This window comes from Haliotis rubra, unplaced genomic scaffold (assembly GCF_003918875.1).
Source record: "Haliotis rubra isolate DU_JTF1 unplaced genomic scaffold, ASM391887v1 Scf206, whole genome shotgun sequence".
NCBI lineage: Eukaryota > Metazoa > Mollusca > Gastropoda > Lepetellida > Haliotidae > Haliotis > Haliotis rubra.
In genome coordinates this window covers 446414-468869 of record NW_025766070.1, presented here as the reverse complement: position 1 = coordinate 468869, position 22456 = coordinate 446414, and the positions used below count along the sequence as shown (strand labels likewise).

General features: G+C 41.7%; 1 protein-coding gene across 1 annotated transcript; it reads left to right on the top strand.

Moving 5' to 3' along the window:
• The first annotated feature begins 884 nt into the window (after positions 1-884).
• LOC124276111 (N-acetylated-alpha-linked acidic dipeptidase 2-like) lies at positions 885-19460 on the top strand. Its single transcript, XM_046711769.1, has 18 exons — positions 885-1104; positions 2091-2379; positions 3096-3221; positions 4270-4456; positions 4751-4844; positions 4956-5048; positions 6699-6784; positions 8471-8590; positions 8804-8889; positions 11479-11542; positions 11964-12031; positions 12497-12588; positions 12723-12813; positions 13448-13531; positions 14320-14485; positions 15172-15253; positions 17915-18007; positions 19041-19460. Exons 1-18 carry the CDS (start codon positions 968-970, stop codon positions 19243-19245), a joined length of 2163 nt encoding a protein of 720 aa, XP_046567725.1. The 5' UTR covers positions 885-967; the 3' UTR covers positions 19246-19460.
• The last annotated feature ends 2996 nt before the right edge of the window (positions 19461-22456 follow it).

Genomic DNA, 22456 nt, shown 5'->3' with positions numbered 1-22456 from the left:
AATGGGCTTCACACATTGTACCCATGTGGGGATTCGAACCCGGGTCTTCGGCGTGACGAGCCAACGCTTTAACCACTAGGCTACCCCACCGCCCCTGGTGTACATAGAGAATAGCTATAGTATATAATATAATGACGTTTAGACATTTATATGTTTAGTAAATCAAAATTACATATATTCGGGCTCGTTGAAGTATAGAAATTCTTGTGCACGTGTTGTGTATTGTATTGCGTGTTTGCATGAGTTATTTAATTTATTTTCATACAGTTTTCTCAGTTGCGCTACATCACGTGTATTATCTTTTGAATATAATGTTAAGTGTCTTCGTTTCCTTGTACTTTTTTTTGTAATCTTTGCAACTGTTTATTGTAAGATACGTTGTCATAACGTTTATGTGATAATTAATTCATGATTCTCAAAAGATCTTAATTGTCCAAGGTTGTAATTTTGCTGATGTTTTATTATCTCTGATGAAATACACCGGCTAAACCCCAGCAACTTACAGATGCTTCTGTGTGTGGTAGCAAGCTAATACAGCGACAACAAATTCGTGGTACTATAATTAGCCTTGACCAAGCGACCTTAAACGATTTTTATAGGTCAAAGCTATATTATACATTGATGAACTTATGATCAAATTCCTAAACACGGTTGAAAATCTTGATTATGTGTCTTTGAACGAGGACTCCCAGCAAAACACGCATTCCTTTCCATTCATCGTATTCAAAATGTGGATGTCTTGAACTAGTTTTCAAAGTTGATGTATTCAAAACCACGTTGATGGCGAGACCGGTAATCGCGAAATTTCAGCACAAACACGCACGCTTCTCCTGGCTTGGCGGTTAGACAAGAAGACGCACCTTGCCGTTGCAACATGGCGTTGGCCAACGTCTCTGGATCTCGGAGGAAGCTGATCGTGGCTGGAGTGAGCCTTGTGGCCACCTTCATCGTCGGTCTGCTCATTGGTATGTTCGCCATCTCCTCTCAGGGAAATGGCGCGAATTTGAGCGGAATGCCTCAGGCGATTATTCAAGAAGCAGACGAGACCGTTCACCAGAAGCTGGCGTCCAGGATCAAGGCGGAAAATATCCGGGAAAACCTCAGGTATGGTAACTGTGTCTGCGACAGTGGGGATTCTGAAGTAGAATTGGTCTTCTGAAATCCATCACTAACCGATGATTGGGTGGTTACAATGTCTGACAGGCGTCTTGTGTAGGGATGTTGGTACATATTCCAGAGACATGACGGCAACTGTAAATAATCGAACCTGATGCAAGCAATCCAGTGATTACAATCAGGAGCATCGATCTCTGCAATAGAGAATTCGATGATATGTATCAACCAAGTTAACGAGCCTTGATCATCCGATCCCGTTAGTCGCCTCTAAGATAAGCATGGATTTCTCAAGACCATGTCTGAACTGGATCTTTATGGGCGTATATTGAGGACTATGGCTTACAACATTATGTACCCCGCACTGACCTCCATGAGAACCACGCACCAAACACCACTCCACAGGAATACTCTAGGTTTATGTTACAACACGAGTACGAACAATAAATATGTTACCCCAGATACATGGCCACCGATAACTTAACATATAGTCCCCTGAAGAGGTTGCCTGTTTACTGCCTGACTCATGAAAGTATACACCTATGTTTGATGGTGTCTAAAAACGAAAAAGACAAGATATATATTAAATTCATGGTTATTCAATGGTAATGTATTAGATACTGGTATCACAGTTTTGTTTTGCATCTTAAGTATTTTGGGGACTGTTTTCAGCCTTATAAGGTTTTGATAACTTTTTAAAATATTTGGTCCAATTTCAAGTTAACACTTTCTTTTACTTGGTACTTTATGCTCTAGCGTATGCATTATGGTCTTAGGAAACGGCCCTACGCATATCAGTTATTATACCACGCGTGTGTAATCACGCGTCCTCTTTCATCGAAATGTGAATTGTTTAAATTCTTATTGTTCTAGTATGGTACATTAGGCATCATCTTAGATATGGTCGAAGGAAACATAAATGCTTTATTAAAATATATACGTACATAATAGAACACATTCATTAATATTGCTCAAAGGCAACTGACCTCCAAACCCCACCTAGCGGGGACGCCGGCCGACTACAGACAGGCCAAGGAATTAGCTGACCTGTGGACACAACAAGGCTTTGATGACGTCACCATCACGCCTTATGACGTACTGCTGTCCTACCCAGATCCCGCGAGACCTAACGTGGTCCGCCTACGAGGCCAGAACGATGAGTTGCTGTACGAGTCACCCGAGAAGGAAGCCATCTTGACGCCGAGGGAGGACGTTCCCGACGTCGTGCCACCGTTTAATGCTTACTCGGCACCAGGAATCGTTAAGGTAGAGTGAGTGAGTGAGTTGGGTCTATACGCCGTTTTCAGCAATTTTCTTGAATATCACAGCGGTGGGTACCAGGAAGGGACAACACACTATACACACAGGAGAACACATCTTTGCACTTAGGCAACAAAAACGCCCCTTTAAGTTGGGGATATAGTATTTGACGTGCACTAGTTTGGAGGGCATTTCAATACATGTATATCGATATGATAATGGGAGGCTTCAATGCCGTGGTTTATTTACCTTTCAAAGGGCATGCCCAAACAACAAAGTGCATTTTACTCATGTGCTTCTTTTCTGGTACGCCGTTTATTCTTGTTGGTGGGGCGGTGGGGTAGCCTAGTGGTTAAAGCGTTGGCTCGTCACGCCGAAGGCCCGGGTTCGATTCCCCACATGGGCACAATGTGTTAAGCCCATTTCTGGTGTCCCCTGCCGTGATATTGCTGGAATATTGCTAAAAGCGGCGTAAAACTAAACTCCGTCAGTTATTCTTGTTGGTACAGGGTTGGCTTGTCACTCCCAACAACCGGGTTCGATTCTATACATTAGCACAACCTGTCAAGAGTATTATTGAGTTCTCACCGGGGCTGGAATAATTCTAAAACCCGTAAACCAACACACTTGTGTTTAACCGTTATACTTCTATGACTAAATGTATGACGCTCCAAGTATTGTCGATTAATGATGTCTAATGTCACTGCCACCTCACCCTTCAGGGACAACTAGTGTACGTCAACTATGGCCGTGACGAAGACTTTAAATACGTCACCGACACTGCTTTAGTCAACGTCACGGGGAAGATCGCCATCGCTAGGTACGGCAAAATCTTCAGAGGCGATAAGGTACGTGTCATCCAGATCGTCCCTTCCATGTTAACCTGCGTCACGGTATCTCACTGGTCTAGCAATATCAAACCGGCTTAGTCCGGACTAGTTCATGCAGTCACACACCACGTACACACACGTGCACTTCGCTGAATAACTGTAAAAGGGTTGAACCCGACGTTAAACCTCATTTCAATTCACAACTTCAGTGAGGTAGCCCCGTGGTTGATGCATTTGCATGGGTTTAGGTAATTGTTATAGCTCTGTTATAATTCTGCGCACTCGCACGCACGCACGTACACATGTCTATTTGGATTCAAAGTGGATACAATGGGTCACACACTCTCCTACCCAGAGTTCCATGGGGCCAGCCAGCATAGTACCTCTGCCACAGGCCAGAAAGATGTGACGATTCGTCACATCTTGCACCGTCCATTCAATATAAACTACATATTTCTTAACTCTTTTAATTTTGACGAGTCTACACATGTAATTAAACATCTTTGATAGAATGGTTTAGTTTCACTGAGAAAATATCCTCAAACATGTAACACTATTTCGATATGCGTAGCTATCCTTTCTTTACATAGGTTGTACGGCTTTAAGTGCTGTCATCGAAGCCAACAGAGAGCAAACGATGCAACCAGTTTGATATCTAAATATGTACTGTCATAGACCTTACTGTCGGAGTTGTGGAAGGATATATATGTAACAATGTAAAACATTGTGAAGAACGCGCCGAAAAGTTTGCCTAAGACCAGTCTCTGAATATGCGCGCTTGTTTACAAACAAGAGAAAAGTCCGGTCACGTGATATGCAAATTAGCATGTGGCAGTGATGTTATGCTAAGTCATCACTCCGCCTGAGTGTGTGGGTCACACAGCGATAATCAACCACGAATAACATTTCGGATATCACTTGCTTTCTTTCGTATTTTCACACAAACTTGAACTATGAAAATCTCTATGAAAATATGTAAAAGAGAATCTCAATGGATTTTTATGGAACTGAAAGATCGGCAATCTGTCATATCGCTTTCTGATGAATTATTGTATTTCCCCCAAAGGCTAAAGCAGCTGAAAAGTACGGCGCCATTGGTCTCATCATATACTCCGACCCTGAAGACTGTGCTAAGGGGAGTAACTCTAGTGACGTGTATCCCAACAGTTGGTGGCTGCCTCCTACGGGGGCTCAGAGGGGTTCCCTCTACGTAACTGATGGAGATCCAGAAACTCCCGGGTACCCATCAATAAGTAAGCTATATGGGTCATGAATGTTCCGGATTTATACAACCACACAATCATTACTTATGTACTTATAAATGCTTGCCTTATCCCCGGGCGGACCTGTCTAAAGTCCGGAATTATTGTTCAAAGTTGCGGCCGTGAAAGGTGCCGGGCTCATGGGTTCGAATCCCATTTTTCTCCTAAAAATGATTCTTCAGCACCATACCCGTGCCCCTGAGCTATGGAACGTAACGTTATGAAGGATTTCGTATATCATTAAGCTGACCCGCTGTTTAATCCTAGTGACTCTCTCCCTTCCAGACACAGCCTACCGAGTTCCACAGTCGGACATAACTCATCTGCCCAGGATCCCAGTCCATCCCATCAGCTACGGAGAAGCAGAACAACTCATGAAGTAATAAAGGTTTCAGTTTCTCAAACATATAGACATTGATATAACACACTAGCGGAATTATTTCGGAGTTCTATTCTTCAGTGCATTAATACTCCTTGACACTGTCTTCAGATTTATGGATGGAAGCCTAGTACCGACTGAATGGCAGGGTCGTATGAACATACAGTACAGATTTGGTCCGGGCTTCAGGAACTCAACTTTAAAGTGAGTGGATAAACCAACCTTGATTCGCAAAGTAATCTCAACGCTGTGATTTCGTTTGTTCGCCTGCAGACTAACATCTTGTCTCTGAAATGAACATATTTAACAGAAAAAAGGTTCCTAAATTATACTCATGAAATATGACAAAAAGGATTAGTGATTTTTTAACAGAGCCAATATTCTATAACACACATTTTAAAGTTAATGATAAACCTGTTTTTATGAAACAGTGGTATGAGAAAGGTGTCACTCAAATAATAGATTTGGTTGATGAGAATATAGAATTTTTATCATTTGAAGAATTTAATGAAAGGTACCATACTTCCACAATTGTTTATTTATTTTTATGGTATTGTTAACAGTATCGAACAATATTTGAAGTTTCTTAAAGGTCAATCTGACGCTGTTCTAGATTATAGATATATTCTGTACTGATATTCTCTGATTTAAAGACAAAAGGTCAGGGAAGCACAGTTTGATAATCGTAATTGGAAATGATTCGAACAACACAAGAAGTTAAACTTCGTTGGTTTCAATATAGAATCATACATAGAATTCTTACAACCAATACTTACTTATTTAAACTGAAGTACACAGAGAATGATTTATGTACATTTTGCCAAACTGATAGTGAAACAATTACCCACTTGTTGTGGGATTGTAAGTTTACCCAGTTATTTTGGAATGGTCTCTGCTCGTGGATAATGAAATGTTCACATATATGTAACATGAACCTTAGTATGGAATTGATATTGTTTGGTGTAAAAGAAAACATTGTTACAGACAGAATTTTTGACTTTATTCTGTTGTTTGCAAAAAATTCATATACAAATGTAAACATCAGAAATGCAAACCACAGTTTAAAAGATTTTTAAAGGAACTTTTTGTCAGATATAAAATAGAAAAAGACATATCCTTAAGCAATTGTACTGCTGATAAATTTCATCAGTCTTGGATGTTGTATCATATTTTCTTTTCTTCAGAAGAGCAGTAATAGTAAAATGTTTATTTTTCATGTCTAAGACCAAAAAATATAATCTGAAGTTTATGTCAGATATTAAAGGGGCTTGTGTTTGTGTGTGTGTGTGTGTGTGTGAGTGAGTGTGAGAGAGTGATTTGTACTAAAACCCACCTAAGTAAACTGTAAAGTACTGATTACATCAAATATTATGCTTAAAAAAGATTTCCTCTATGTCAATGACCTTCATTTCCCTGGCATGAAGGTCAATGCTTTGTAACAGGGATGGATGAATAAAAAAACCCTGTGGAAATCTAGACTTGCATGGGCTGTATTGGGTATATTTGTTTCAGAATGGATATGACATGTGGGTCTGTTAAAATATGGAGGTTACGATCATCTTTGGCCAAGAACGCTCTTTGTTGAACCGCGCACTAGATTTCTTTCTGGGTTAAACCTTACTTTAAACTTAACATGGCACATAATGTTAAGTAAATGGTCCCCCGCCGTGATATTGCTGGAATATTGCTAAAAGCGGCGTAAAACTAAACTCAGTCAGTCAGTTAAGTAAATGTTACGCTACTGCCTTGGATTGTAAAAGCGAAGCGTGCGTGCCGAGTGTAATCACTGGAGAACTATTTCTAACGCTTGAGTGTGCACGTTGCACGGGATAATGTTTGCTGAATCTTCTGTAGGGAGGCAGAGATGGCGATCTCTACCAGCAACCAGAGACGGACGATCCACAACACGATCGGTGTGATCAAGGGGAGCATTGAGCCTGGTAGGTACAGCTTGTGTGACGTGGTGTGATCAAGGGGAGCATTGAGCCTGGTAGGTACAGCTTGTATGACGTGGTGTGTGATCAAGGGGAGCATTGAGCCTGGTAGGTACAGCTTGTGTGACGTGGTGTGATCAAGGGGAGCATTGAGCCTGGTAGGTACAGCTTGTATGACGTGGTGTGATCAAGGGGAGCATTGAGCCTGGTAGGTACAGCTTGTGTGACGTGGTGTGATCAAGGGGGGAGCATTGAGCCTGGTAGGTACAGCTTGTGTGACGTGGTGTGATCAAGGGGAGCATTGAGCCTGGTAGGTACAGCTTGTGTGACGTGGTGTGATCAAGGGGAGCATTGAGCCTGGTAGGTACAGCTTGTGTGACGTGGTGTGATCAAGGGGAGCATTGAGCCTGGTAGGTACAGCTTGTGTGACGTGGTGTGATCAAGGGGAGCATTGAGCCTGGTAGGTACAGCTGTGTGACGTGACGTGGTGTGATCAAGGGGAGCATTGAGCCTGGTAGGTACAGCTTGTGTGACGTGGTGTGATCACTGAGGGTACAGCATGTGAGCCTGGTAGGTACAGCTTGTGTGACGTGGTGTGATCAAGGGAGCATTGAGCCTGGTAGGTACAGCTTGTGTGACGTGGTGTGATCAAGGGGAAGCCTGGTAGGGCAGCTTGTGTGACGTGGTGTGATCAAGGGGAGCACTGAGCCTGGTAGGTACAGCTTGTGTGACGTGGTGTGATCAAGGGGAGCATTGAGCCTGGTAGGTACAGCTTGTGTGACGTGGTGTGATCAAGGGGAGCATTGAGCCTGGTAGGTACAGCTTGTGTGACGTGGTGTGATCAAGGGGAGCACTGAGCCTGGTAGGTACAGCTTGTGTGACGTGGTGTGTGATATTGTTCGGTATAGCATGGGGTGATACCCACTAGCCGAAGGTTCGTCCAGATGACGTCCCTTCCCGGACGCGTCTTGACTTGACCTACTCTGACGTAACTTGGTGAAGGTAAACAACGTGACGTGACCTGGTAAAGGCTAACAATGTGACGTACTCTGACGTAACTTGGTGGAGGTTAACAATGTGACTTACTCTGACGTAACTTGGTGGAGGTTAACAATGTGACGTACTCTGACGTGACTTGGCGGAAGCTATCAATGTGACGTACTATGTCGTGAATTGATGGAGGTTAACAATGTGACGCACTCTGACGTGACTTGGCGGAAGCTATCAATGTGACGTCTATATCGTGAATTGATGGAGGTTAACAATGTGGCGCACTCTGACGTGACGTCTATATCGTGAATTGATGGAGGTTAACAATGTGACGCACTCTGACGTGACTTGGCGTAAGCTATCAACGTGACGTCTATGTCGTGAATTGATGGAGGTTAACAATGTGACGCACTCTGACGTGACTTGGCGGAAGCTATCAACGTGACGTCTATGTCGTGAATTGATGGAGGTTAACAATGTGACGCAATGTGTGGAGCAATATGACTTAGTGGAGGTTAACAACTTGATCAAGTACAGTATACATGATGGATCTGTCGTGACGAGACAAGGCTCGGTATAATTCAGTCTAACTCAATGAGCGCAGTTAAAATAATTTGTTTTGTACCCAAGGTAAAACACTCACATATAAGCTAGCTTTATTGAGTCATATTATATTAAGCACTTTGTAAAAAATAATTTCAGATCGTTATGTCATTCTTGGCAACCATAGAGACGCGTGGGTGTTTGGAGCAATGGACCCGTCCAGTGGTTCTGCGGTCATGATGGAAGCGGCCAGGGTCGTAGCGGAGACGGTCAGCAGTGGTCAGTATACCCGCACTTTCATCTTCTTCTCATCGAAATAGAGAACATAATAGTTTATGCTACCATAGTTATTGCATCTAAGCTGTATCCGACTGGGTTCGATGTGCACTTGTTGCAACACGGGTAGTGCAGGAAGGAAATAATACCAAATGTGGAGTTAAATGCGACTCACTCACTCACAGTTATGGTATACCTTTAATGCATGTTCTTCAGGTGAATGGCGTCCCCGCCGGTCCATTGTGTTCTGCAGCTGGGGGGCAGAGGAGTACGGACTGCTGGGCTCCAACGAATGGGTGGAGGTAATGTATTAGTGAAAATATCTACCCCTCAATTTATATATTAATCAAGCGTGGTTGTATTGAATTGGCAACAATATCGCCTCATAAGATCAGTTTATGTGTACCCTCTTTTATCAAATACTACCCGGGATAGAATCACCGATTCTGTCTTATTTCTATCGTTAATCTGTCACTAATCGAATATTTCAGAATCTTAACTTCTTTTGAGTATCATACAAGGACTTCCTCTGGATATCATAGTTTGATGCAAGTCATTCAATATTTGGAATATCCGAGAAAGCTCCCGACATTGTTCATGTACAGCAGTCAAAGTCAAAAGACGTTTATTGTATGAAAGGCCTCCGGCCCATATATATGAGCAGCCTTCACACGGCAAATTAAAGTTTGACAACACATGTTGAAATTTTAAAAGTTTTCAAACTCGTGTTTTCACGTCGAACACATGTTGTCAAACCTTCCCGTCGTTTGAGCGCCATGTCTCTATCAGTGCGGTCACGTGACAATTTCATTGACTGCGATTGGTTGTTTCAGAACAACACGAGTTTGACAACACTTCACACGTCAAACTCAATTTGAATAAAACCAGAAAGTTTGATGGAAAAGTTGGTCAGAATAGAGACCGATCCTATTTCTCGACAATAGTTTGACAACTCTGAAATTGGTGTTGGTGGCGAGTTGTTGGAATGTTCACACTCTAAAACTCGAGTTTGACAACATGTGTTGTTATCAAACTTTAGTTTACCGTGTGAAGGCCGCTTTACAGTGATAAAAGGAATATTTTGGATATTTACATATATATTTTTATACACAAGTATACGCTTTTATAAGAAGATCCCTTTTCGCTAATGCAATTTTTTTATATTCAAAGACAATTGAACAAGAATATTTTCATTATTAGTTTGTAACAAAGATATATACGCATATAGGGTTTGCTTTGCAAGAAAATGGTGTGGTATATATTTCTGTCGTAATTCGTGATAACAAGGATATATCAGCGTAATATGAGATTTCATTTTTTTCTATCCCTACGTTACATAAAGGACAATATCGACTTTGTTTCCGGACAGAGGTTTTCAACCGTCATTAATCATTAAAGATAAGAAACCTAAACGATACTTTACAAACATTGTTCTTAAACTATATGTTGTAATTATTGATAAGTATATTTCTGGCTGGAGTAACGTTTTAAAGATCCTGTAATATTCATATCGTGAGCTTGAATCTAAGTTCGATTTCCATTCTTCATTGAACATATGTATTGATCTAACACGAAATTCATTTAATGAACCTGTTCACATCGCCAATTGTCTGGCACAACCATATGAAACCGAAACCGTGAGAAACTAATAAATTTCTGATATCAGTTACCCAAGTTTTCCCAAATTATCAGATTTAAAAGCATATTGTAAAGCTAATTTTGGCAGAGGTTGTTCGTGCATATTTAGAATCTTATACCAATATTCTAAACTTCTTATTTTAGAATTAATATACAAAGGAAATCTGCCACATTCACCATATACCATTCAGTTAGGTGTCTTTGGGCTTACGTTTACAGGCTAAAGATGTACTCTCTCAATACAATCGAAACACAGAAAACCCCATATTACAGATCCATGTAATAAAATGGGTTGAATCTGAGTATTAAATATGTTAAAAACACATTGGGTGACATAGGTCCAACTTTGTATAAAACCGATAAAACTTGTATTAAAACCTTTTTCCACGTAAAGCTAAGTTCTGTGAACATTTCTTCAAATTCATTCTGTTTGAAAACAAAACCCTAAGTAAGAAAACTGATCGGATACATTAATCAACTTACCATCATAAAACAGCGTTCGTTTGTGGCCACAGGACCGCCCTCCTAAATATCACGATTTCTGTTTTGCTTAAATTAATTGCTAACTTCCATTCTTTAGTATAGCTTTCTAAGATATTTAATTGATTTTGTAAACCGACCACAGTATCCGAAACTAAAATAACGTTGTCAGCAAAAAGGAGGATTAGGACTTCTACAAGATCTGGTACATTTGGATTCCATGTTTTCCACCTAAATTGATATCGTGATATAATTCACTAATGAAGAAGGAAAATAGGAATGGACTTAAGCATCAACCTTGTCTTAAACCAAGTGGGCAATCGAAAAGATATGTAACCCCGTCTTTGCAACGCACACAAGATCGAACGTTAGAATACATTGATTTCAGAATGCTAACCATTTTACAACGTATAAACTTAGACTGGGGTTCCGTCCGATTCCATGCAGAACATCGAAATATCCTGTCATCCTGTCTATAATGTTACAGTTTACACGGTGTAGTGGGTTAAAGCTTTAGCTCGTCATGATACCGATAGCAGGGTTCGTTCCGACTAATGGTTATAATGTGTAAAGCCCACTTCTATTGTCCGCCGCCGCCAAACTCATGAAAATTTACTATGTAAATTGCACACATGTATTCGAGCACTCACTCACATGTTAGTACAAACCTAACGAAAAATTGAATAATAGTCATATATGCATATCATCAGAGTTGTTTGAAGACGTTGTCAGGAAAACCGTACATTAAATCGTGATACATATTTGTGTTTCAGGAATACGTGAAGACACTGGGGGCGAGGACAGTCGCCTACCTGAACGTCGATACAGCCGTTAGTGGTAGGGACACTGCAAGCTGGTCCAAACTTGCTGATACAGGGAAACTTTGATAATCCAGATTACCAACAATTGTCCAAATTAACGGGTTTCCTTAATCAGATACTGCGTTATTTTCGAATATGATACTTATGGCTTCGGGGTAACGGGACTCAAACAACTTTTAATCTGTTTTATCTGTACTTGTGATTAGAGAGCACGAGATGGAGCTAACATATTATGTATCAACCTGTCGTCATTCCAAACGAGGGGCGGTGGGGTAGTCTAGTAGTTAAAGCGCTCGCTCGTCTTACCGAAGACTCGGGTTCGATTCCCTTCATGGGTTCAATGTGTGAAACCCCATGGAATATTGCCAAAAGCGGCATACAACTAAACTCACTCACTCTTCCCAAAGGCGATGTTTAATTGTTATAATTTTATGCAGGAAATCACACAATCTCCTTCGATGCGACGCCATTGCTGTACCGGGCTGTTTATGAAGCAGCGAAAAGGGTGAGTTACACACTCAAGGTAATATTGTCCCTTCATTCTGGGGTTCTGGAAGTGTTGGCTCCTTGCTTGTGGGGGGCGGTGGGGTAGCCTAGTGGTTAAAGCGTTGGCTCTCACGCCGGACCAGGTTCGAATCCCCACAGTACAATGTGGTCCATTTCTGTGTCCCCCGCCGTGATGTTGCTGGAATATTGCCAAGCTGCGAGTGTCCTTGCTGGTGGTATGGAGGTAGCCAAATGGATGGTTGGTGTTGGTTGTTTACCGCCGCACTCAGCAATATTCCAGCTATATGGCGGCGGTCTGTAAACAATCAATTGGGGACCAGACAATCCAGTGATCAACAGCATGAACATCGATCTACGCTATCTTGATACGATGACAAGTGTTAATCAGCGTTGACCTACGCTCTTAGACTGTATATTCAATCAGTGCACTCTGTTTGATATTTGCTGATTTGTTTTAATGAAGGTAGATGACCCGCGAACGGAGGGGTCAGTTTATGATCGTTGGCTGACCACAACTCCCTGGACACAGAGTGGAGTGGCAAGTGATGTACCAAGGTGAATTCTTCGAATGTTCATTATGTCGTTATGTAAGAAAATCGGTTTGATATCGACTCGACGATAAGAACCATTTTGATAATTTTCTTTAAATCGAATATTTTAAGACATATCTCCTTATTTGATAATTTCAGGATCAATAAACTCGGGTCAGGTACTGACTACGCCCCGTTCATTCAGAAGGCAGGGATCCCTTCATCTGGAATGTCATACACCTATGATAAGGTGAGCTATAGCATATAGGACGTGTCACTGTAACAAACCTGTACTTGGTAAAGTCGACTAACTGGGGATCGAGTGGTCACGACATGGATACTATGTCACCTCATTTGGGCGATTACGGGACTCCACCAGTCAGAGTGAGTGTGTGAGTGAGTTTAGTTTTACGCCGCTCTTAGCAATATGACAGCAATATTACGACAGTATTACAGAAATAGGATTCACACATTGAACCTATGTGGGGAATCGAACCTGGGTCTTCGGCGGGACGAGCGAACACTTTAACCACCAAGCTAACCCGCCATTTGGATGCCACTGTTACAGAGACTGAATGCAGCGGCAATAACCAGGGGCCCTTTTTACAAAGCGATCGTACCGCTAAGGTGGTCGTAACTCCCATACTTTAACATAGACTTACGACAGTCGTAGCGCTACGATCGCTTTGTGAAACGGGCCCAAGATGCCTGTGACAGTCGACTAATTAAGTATTGTATGACCCCTCGCGATCAAATACAGGTTCGCAAGTTACGTGAGTTGTAGAGAATGAATACCGATGACAACGGCGTAAAATACCATTCATCTGTTTACCGTTAATGATGTTGCATATGACGTCCCCGTTGACGTTGAAATCTACTTCCAGACCCTTCTCTCCTCCTACCCACTCTACCATTCTGTGTACGAGACATTCTACGCCATGGAGAAGTTCTACGATCCTGACTTTAAGGTAAAATAAACTGACGTTCAAAAGAAAGTACACACCTGATGCGTTGGTGCAATGTTTTCCTGAAAACAGCGTAATATTTAGAAAAGTGTTTTGATTGCGACTCAGAAGTCACAAACATTGTGTACGTGTTGCAATAACACCATAGATATCGTACCCAACTGGAACATTGCTAGCAAAATATTTACGTTGTTTTGATAGTCTCAAAGCACCATGTGTGTACTTTCTTTTGCACATCAGTATAGGTTGGTTTGGTTTTGTTGGTTTCTTGTTTAAGGCCGCACTCAGCAGTATTCCAGCTATATGGCGGCGGTCTGTAAATAACCGAGTCTGGACCAGACAATTCAGTGTCATGATCGATCAACAGCATGAGCATCGATCTACGCAATTGGGAAACGATGATATGATTGTGTCAAGCAAGTCAGCGAGCCTGGCAACCCGATTCCGTTAATCGCCTCTTACGACATGCGTGGGTTGCTGAAGACCAACTCTAACCCGGATGTTCAGGTCAGGTAAAATAGGCCATCACTGTGCTGGTCAGTTTGACGACTTTCAAAGGATAGTAGCAATTGTTTATGTTCTGTCAACAAATCCGTTCCTCCCATAGATCTATAATTTGTTCACGTCAAAAGAACCAGCGGACTTCGAATCCATCTTGGAACTATCACATGAGACTGAATCTAACAATGTAGTGTTTTACTATAATTTACATTGATTTTAACCCCACTCGCTAGACTTAGTCGTACAAATAGTAAATAATAATAGTTAGGGTTGTGTTACATGCATCACAGATTCATGCCTGCGTGACGTCACTGTGGGTGGAGCTAGCTCGCAGCCTCTCCGACGCTCTTGTCCTTCCCTACAACGTCAGCGACTACGGTGTCATGCTGGAACAGAGCAGGCTGGAACTCCACAACAACCACGGGGAGCTGCTAAGACAGAGAATAGCTAACTACTGTGGGTAGTACACTATATCATGCCGTTAATGACATCATGGGGGTAAAACGTGTCCAGGCTTTTGGCTGTTGTAAAAGAAACGTTAAAAAATTCAACGTTTTTCTTCTGTAGTTATAAATATAATCTGTAGTATATTACAAGACGTTAAATAGGTATACACCTATGTTTGAGGGTGGTTTAAACTGAAACTACCAAGGGTGAGTGTGTATAGTTTTACGCCGCAATATCACAGCGGGGGACACCAGGAATGGGATGTGCACATTGAACTCATGTGGGGAATCGAACCCATGCCTTCGGCGTGACGAGCGAACGCTTTAACCGCTAAGTTACCCCACCGCCCTGAAACTATCAAGAAATGGTTATGCAAAGGAAATATATTTGGCCGGTATCAAAGCTGGATTTAACTGAGACAGCGGTGTTTTGGCGACTGTTTCCAACCTAGAAACATTTTGATAAAGTTTGTAATCATTTGGGCAAATAAAGTTTTCAAGTGTACACTTTCTTCTGCCCGAGAGTATGTCTGGTTCCTGTCCCAGCCAGGATCCGCAGGTCTCTGGTTCAAATCCTATATTAAGCCAGATTATTACACTTGGACCACACTTGGGGCAGAGGGTAGAGTCAAATTTCTTATTTTCTTTCATCTGTGTTTACCACAATCTCATTACTGTTTCTTGCTTTTTATTCAGCTGCTCTGGAAAAGAACATTGAAGACTTTCAAACTGTTGCTGATGACTTCATGAAACAAACGACAACAATCAACAAGAATGAGTAAGTTCATTTAGTATATGTAGAACCCTCCTCGCTATATCCAGCTAATGGGGATTGGGAGCTTACGATGTCTGGTTGGGTGCCAAAGTGCAGGACTGGGTGCACTCTTGTTATCAATCACTGGTTTGCCAGTCCCAGACTCAACCACGTCTAAGACGCCGTTAGTGTGCTGACTGCAACATAGAACAGCATGCACCCATCTTAATTCGTCAAATGATGTGTTGAAAGATGTGAATTTATATATTGTACGTGAATGAATATACTGTACGACACCACAAGTCAAAACATTGATTACACAACAGTCTCGTTTCCAGCTGACTGGGTTCCGTCCTATTGCGCAACTTAGTACAATAACCAGTCCAGAATTCTGACACCAACTCATTCAACTGGATACATACACATTATTCAGTATTACAGTCGAACCCCGTTTATCCGGACATTTAGGTTACACTCAGAAATCGTCCGGTTAACTGGATCAAACAAGCAAAACGTATTGACGATGTATATTGAAAATTTATTCATGTACATGTATTATATATATATCAATAAATCAATAGTCAACATAAGCAAAAACAATTAATCATAACATATACATAAGTGATCGTAAATGTACCAATAAACAGTCTTTCACCACATTTACTCACATTACATCTTACTTCACTTCACTCAGTATCTTGACATTTCCCATGAAGCACACTTATTACTTTAAAAAGTCTGTCATTGATGTTTGTTTCGTCGGTTTGATTTCATCCAGTTTTTTAACCAAGTCCATCACGAGATTCACAGATCTTTCGTCGCTATTACATTCGTAGAATTGTAACAACCTGTTGGCGTTTTGAAGAGCTTCTGATACTGTTGGCGGGACAACTGCTGGTTGGTCCTCGTCGTCTGACTGGTCGTCTGTCGGTGGCTGTACTCTGTTGAGGATTTCCTCATCAGTAAGCTCGTGGCCGGTGTCTACGATAGTGTCTTCGTTCACGTACTGCTCAGCAGTTGGGACCTCGTCCCCATCACTTCTTGGTAATTGCTGCATTAAATTTCGCAGCTCAGCAAGGGTGATGTCATCATCGTTTTCGTCCTCAATCTCAGCTGTCGTGGGAATTATGTCGACGTGTTTGAAGCAGTTGTTGATACACTTAGCACTCACTCCATCCCAGGCAGACTTGACAAACCGGATTGCTAACCTTCGTGTTAGCGTCTGGGGTTGGCCATTCTCAGCACATGTGATGTATCGTTTCACTAGCGACTTCTGTATTTGATACATCTTATCACTTGTATATTGCAACACTACGCTCCTAATCCTTGCAAACACGTCGTGCAGCGTGCTCTGACGGAAATCGTGGAAATCTCAAAACGAGGCTCGGCCATTAGAAACGCCAAGTTTGGCGGTCTGGTACGGACTTGGTATTATATCAATCACATTGTACGTTACAAAAATACACTTACTAAGCGCAAAGAAACATAACAGATGTAACCAGTGAGCCAGATGAAGTGTGAACCAGTCTGTGACGTCTTAGTTAAGGACATGATGCTTAAACCTCGACATAAAATATAGAAATACGATTTTTGTAAACTTTAAAATTAAAATTGATTTGTAAATACCATTTTCTTATGAAACAACGAATTGGAATTTCGTGTAACCATAGTTCTTTGTTAGTGTCTCTTTTCACTTTCACACGAGAAAATTCGGATCGGCTGAAAAGTAGGTCATTGTCTGAATTGGTTCATGTTTCGGTTTGTATGAATTTATCTATGAATATAGTACTACGACACCAATACAAATTTGAAGGGGATATCTTTAAGTTCCCATGACGCTTGAACCCATTCCTCTGGCATACTATAGAAATGTATATTCATGAACCATCTCAGTATTTTCATCAAAGGTGAACGAGACTCTGAACCATACCGACAACCATGTAAGAATAGTTTCTGTAACAGAACGTTAACAAGGAGGTGGCGGTACGCCAACGTGGCCGATAGCGGCCGCCTTTGCTCTTGCTATTCACCACATATGTCGCTGGTGGCGATACGACTACTTTCAGATCAAACTGACGTAACTAAAATATATCTGACCAACGCCTCAAACACTACGTTGCTGTCAATGTTCAGGCATTATTCACAGAGTTCAATTCGCCTCTCGTGTCATGTCGGATTACACAGTGTCATCCGCGGAACGAAGAAGTTCGAGTTCAAATCGGTTATGGTAGAATGGAGATAAACATACTGTGTTTGAACATTAGATGAATGTGAGAACGAATTGATAGTCTCTAAATTTCATTTAAAACGGAACGAACTTATCGTCTCTACATTTCACCTGAAACCGAACCAGGTTTCAAATTAAATTTAGAGACTATGAGGTCGGTCTATCATTCATCTAATGTTCAAACATAGTACGTTTATCACCTAAGTAATATGTAAGCACCTCAGGCTATAACATGGACAAAATAAAAAATCACATATGTCACTTTGGCTCACTGTCTAATATCACCAAGATATTAATGCATTATGATCAGGGCATTAGGCCAAACCCCAGGCCTTTTATAACACAACGGTCAGGATCGATCATCATTTTACTAACAAATCCAATTCCACCAATTTCCCGAATACAGTTATTGCAACAACCCCAATTTTGTCCAAATCGAAGGTGCTTTATTTCCGCAGCCCCCTGGCTATACGCAAGGTCAATGACCAGATGATGCAGCTGGAAAGAGCCTTTATTGACCCCGCGGGACTTCCGGGAAGATCCTACTTCCGGTATGTACGCAGTCGGTCTATAGGGAAATGTGTTGTATTTGAGTTGAAACAATGGAATCATGTTTTGATGAGCTATTTCAATACACGATATGTGCGTCACAGAACTATAGTTCCGTGTCAGTTTATAATATAAACATTGATATAATATATATCGTGTCACTTACCTTGTCCAGAACTATCCATATATTCGATGTTCTCAAGCACTTCGCTTCATGCTGCCGATCACTGGATTGTCTGGTCCAGACTCGATTATTTACCGCCACCGCCTCCACACAGGCGTTAAACAACAAACTAAACAAACAGAACTCACGTACTTCGCAGGTTTTCACCACATATTGTGTGATTTAGATATGCTATGTTCAAGTTAAAGAAGACCCCCCCTTAAAATCATCTCACCCCCCCCCTCTCCCACCAAGCCATCGATTATGTACGGTCCCTAAAATACTAAAGAGTGAGAGTGTGAGAGAGAGATGGTGATTTTAGAGAAGCATGTACAATGTGATTTTTATTGAGAAACATGTACAATGAAGTGCCCTCCCCAAAAAAAAAAATGATGTGCAAAGTACTCCCCCCTCTGCATGTCATGTACAAAATCAATGACAACCCCTCTTATAATTTTTAAGCATAATCTTTTAATATTTTTATATACAAAATTGCTGAACACCCCTCTACATGTGTACAAAATTGATGATCACCCCTACCTCGCCAGAACAAAATGGGTGACTCCCCCTTAAAATCATCTCACCCCACCCCAACCCCCCACCAAGCCATCGACCATCGATTATGTACGGTCCCTAAAATACCCATGAGCCATGACTGATAAACTATAGTCATGTTAAACATATAACTGACTGACTGAGTTTGGTTTTACGCCGCTTTTAGCAATATTCCAGCAACATCACGGCGGGGGACACCAGAAATGGGCTTCACACAATGTACCCATGTGGGTTAAACATATAATGTTATGTAACTTCATTTGAGGATAGTGTGCCCCTCCAAGCAAATAAAAGTGCATAATGCTTACAAATTTCAGACACGTGTTCTTGGCGCCAAGCATGTTGAACATCTATGAGGGATCAAGTTTTCCTGGACTTGCAGATTTGATTTTCGAGTTGGAAACATCACATGATCAAGATGACCAATGGGAACGTATAAAGCACCATTTTTCTGTTCTCCTTTTCGTCATCCAATCAGCAGCTTCGACACTCAAAGATGTGTCACACTTTGTAAAACATTAATGACTCATTGACAAGCATACATGTATTTGTATTTCACTACATCCTCATCACAATAAATACACAAGACATCGAGACGAGACAACATATATCCTATTGTATGTTTGTAAATGAATTTGCAGAGTAAATGTGTTAAAACGTCTCGGAATATACAACTGAAAGATAGATTTTTGTAGCTAAAGTCAGCCTAGATTTCCAAAATAAAATCATTAAATTTCTGAGATGTGTTTAATTTCTTTTCACTGCTGTCTTCTGAGAGTATTCTAGACACAGTTCTTTTTGCCACATCTTCAAACAATGCTGTAAACAAAACATCAACAAAACAGCTATCCGTTCATTTCAATAATTAAAGTTCTTTCAGACATTTCAAAATGACGATATACAGACTACCCACAACCCACAATTTTCTGGTCAATTGATTCCAGAAACGCATGTGTTCAAAGGGGAATTAAACATAGAGGATTCTTCACAAGAACAACACCCTCTGCCATGTTTCCGTAGACTGTCAGAACAACATTAGGACGACAATGAAAAATAAAATTGATCGGAAAGAATTCCGAACAGATCCTAAATATCAGGTTTTGATTATGACGTTTAAGTGTTTCAGCTGCTAGTCCTAAAATGTGTATTTAATCTAGCCAAGTAGAGGATCATTAATACACGGACTACAATAATTACAATAGGATACATAGGATTTGAATTCAAACTCCGTTGATCAGTATAGTACCTTCATCATCAAATTCGTCCGGTTCATATACGTCGGCTTTTCCGGTTTAATGAATCATGGATACTGACTATATGTGTAGTTTAACCCAGCTGTGATTGTTCGGTAAGGCAAGATGTCCGTACTCACGATGTTTTATTGTACCCGAGGGAGCTTGAGAGAAGTTTACAATTCAAAGGCTCGAATAGAAGCGGCGGATGTAAATCAGAGTTAAACGCGGAGGATGTTATTTGAAAAGAGGGATAAGGAATAAAAAATATTACGATCACGTTCAGGCTTTAACCCCGACTTGCTGGTTTATCCTCAGGTTTTATCAAACAAAAGAGCTTTTGGCACAAACCCGGAAGTCCGTATAACACAAGATAAATAGAAGGAACTTGAGACACGTGTAAGTATAATGAACAATACTTGCAGTTAGTCTAAACGTTATGATCATAGCGTCTTGGCTGTGGTCATGCGACTCGTCATGCGTTTCGTCATGCGCTTCGTCAACAAAGCTGCTGGCGACCACAAGAAGATATGACGTCATGTAAATCACGGAAATCATCATCAGTCCTTGTGCACAACGGTAATACTTGACGGTGCTTTGGCTGGAGGATCCCGCTGCAGATACTGCCCGACGCAACTTACAGATGTACACGCAGATTGATGAATAGCAAAATATTACGGTCCCCAGTGGCAGAATCACAAGAAGCAGGATGAGGATAACGGCAAGCCATGGTTGGTGTTTGGCTGTGTGTTTAAACTGAGACGTAATCTTGCCATCATGTGTCGATCCCAGCAGAATGAGCGACGAGAATACGACGTTAACGCACCACGAGATGACAATGAACAGGACAATATTCCTCAGGGTAACAACTCTGGTATACACCGTCGGCTTGCAAATGGCGACATACAATATTACGGAAACGGAGGCAAGGGTTTGAAACGACTCGCATTTTAAGAGACTGTAGATGACGATGTTGCTCTGCAGGATGTACCAGATCATGTCGCCGTTGATGATGTTTTGAGAGGACATGATGACGTACATGACCCCCATGGCCATGTCACAAATGGCCTGGTTGACTAACAACTTTCCAGTAGGTTCTGTCCGCATACGAGACTTCAGTAACACCACGAGAATTAAGACGCTGTTCAATATGGCGATGACATCAAGACTGATATATACATAAAAGAACACAGGGGGTAGGTCAGTTTCGTCGGTCATGGCGGAGGCTAAAAACTAAGCTCTTCTCGAAATGGTACTCGTTGCTTGTAAAACGAATCTTGCTTTTATACACGAGAGCTTTTGGTATTTTATAACAGTATCTGCGAACTGTATATCATTGAGATGGCACTGGCTAACCGTGAAAGGAAAGTTGGTTTTATCAACGAGAGCGTTTGGTATATATTTCACAACAGTGGCTCTCTGAGCACTTGTTACGCTTGTTTCACAACAATCCTGGCACTGCTGGATTCACGAGTGTCCTTTGTATCACCGAAGGTCTGTGGTATGTGGTTTTCACAACAATCCTGGCACTGCTGGATTCACGAGTGTCCGTTGTATTACCCACAGTCTGTGGTATGTGTTTTACAATACAGTCTTGGCGCTGCTGGATTCAGGAGTGTCCGTTGTATCACGAACAGTCTGTGGTATGTGCTTTACAACACAATCCTGGGACTGCTGGATTCACGAGTGTCCGTTGTATCACCGAAGGTCTGTGGTATGTGGTTTTCACAACAATCCTGGCACTGCTGGATTCACGAGTGTCCGTTGTATCACGAACAGTCTGTGGTATGTGTTTTACAACACAGCCTTGGCACTGCTGGATTCACGAGTGTCCGTTGTATCACGAACAGTCTGTGGTATGTGGTTTTCACAACAATCCTGGCACTGCTGGATTCAGGAGTGTCCGTTGTATCACGAACAGTCTGTGGTATGTGCTTTACAACACACTCCTGGCACTGCTGGATTCACGAGTGTCCGTTGTATCACCGAAGGTCTGTGGTATGTGGTTTTCACAACAATCCTGGCACTGCTGGATTCAGGAGTGCCCGTTGTATCACGAACAGTCTGTGGTATGTGTTTTACAATACAGTCTTGGCACTGCTGGATTCAGGAGTGCCCGTTGTATCACCAACAGTCTGTGGTATGTGTTTTACAATACAGTCTTGGCACTGCTGGATTCACGAGTGTCCGTTGTATCACCAACAGTCTGTGGTATGTGGTTTTCACAACACTCCTGGCACTGCTGGATTCACGAGTGTCCGTTGTATCACCGAGAGTCTGTGGTATGTGTTTCACAACACAGTCTTGGCACTGCTGGATTTACGAGTGTCCGTATTATCACCGACGATCTGTGGGATGTGTTTTACAACACTATCCTGGCAGTCTGTGGTATGTGTTTTACAAGACTATCCTGGCTGTGGCATGTGTTTTACAAGACTATCCTGGCAGTCTGTTCTGTATTTTACAAGACTATCCTGGCAGTCTGTGGCATGTGTTTTACA

Coding starts and splice junctions, on each gene's coding strand:
- LOC124276111 (XM_046711769.1), top strand. CDS start 968: ATGTTCGCCATCTCCTCTCAGGGAAATGGCGCGAATTTGAGCGGAATG. Junction 12,589..12,722: donor GTGGCAAGTGATGTACCAAG/GTGAATTCTTCG, acceptor TGATAATTTCAG/GATCAATAAACTCGGGTCAG. Junction 18,008..19,040: donor CCGGGAAGATCCTACTTCCG/GTATGTACGCAG, acceptor TACAAATTTCAG/ACACGTGTTCTTGGCGCCAA.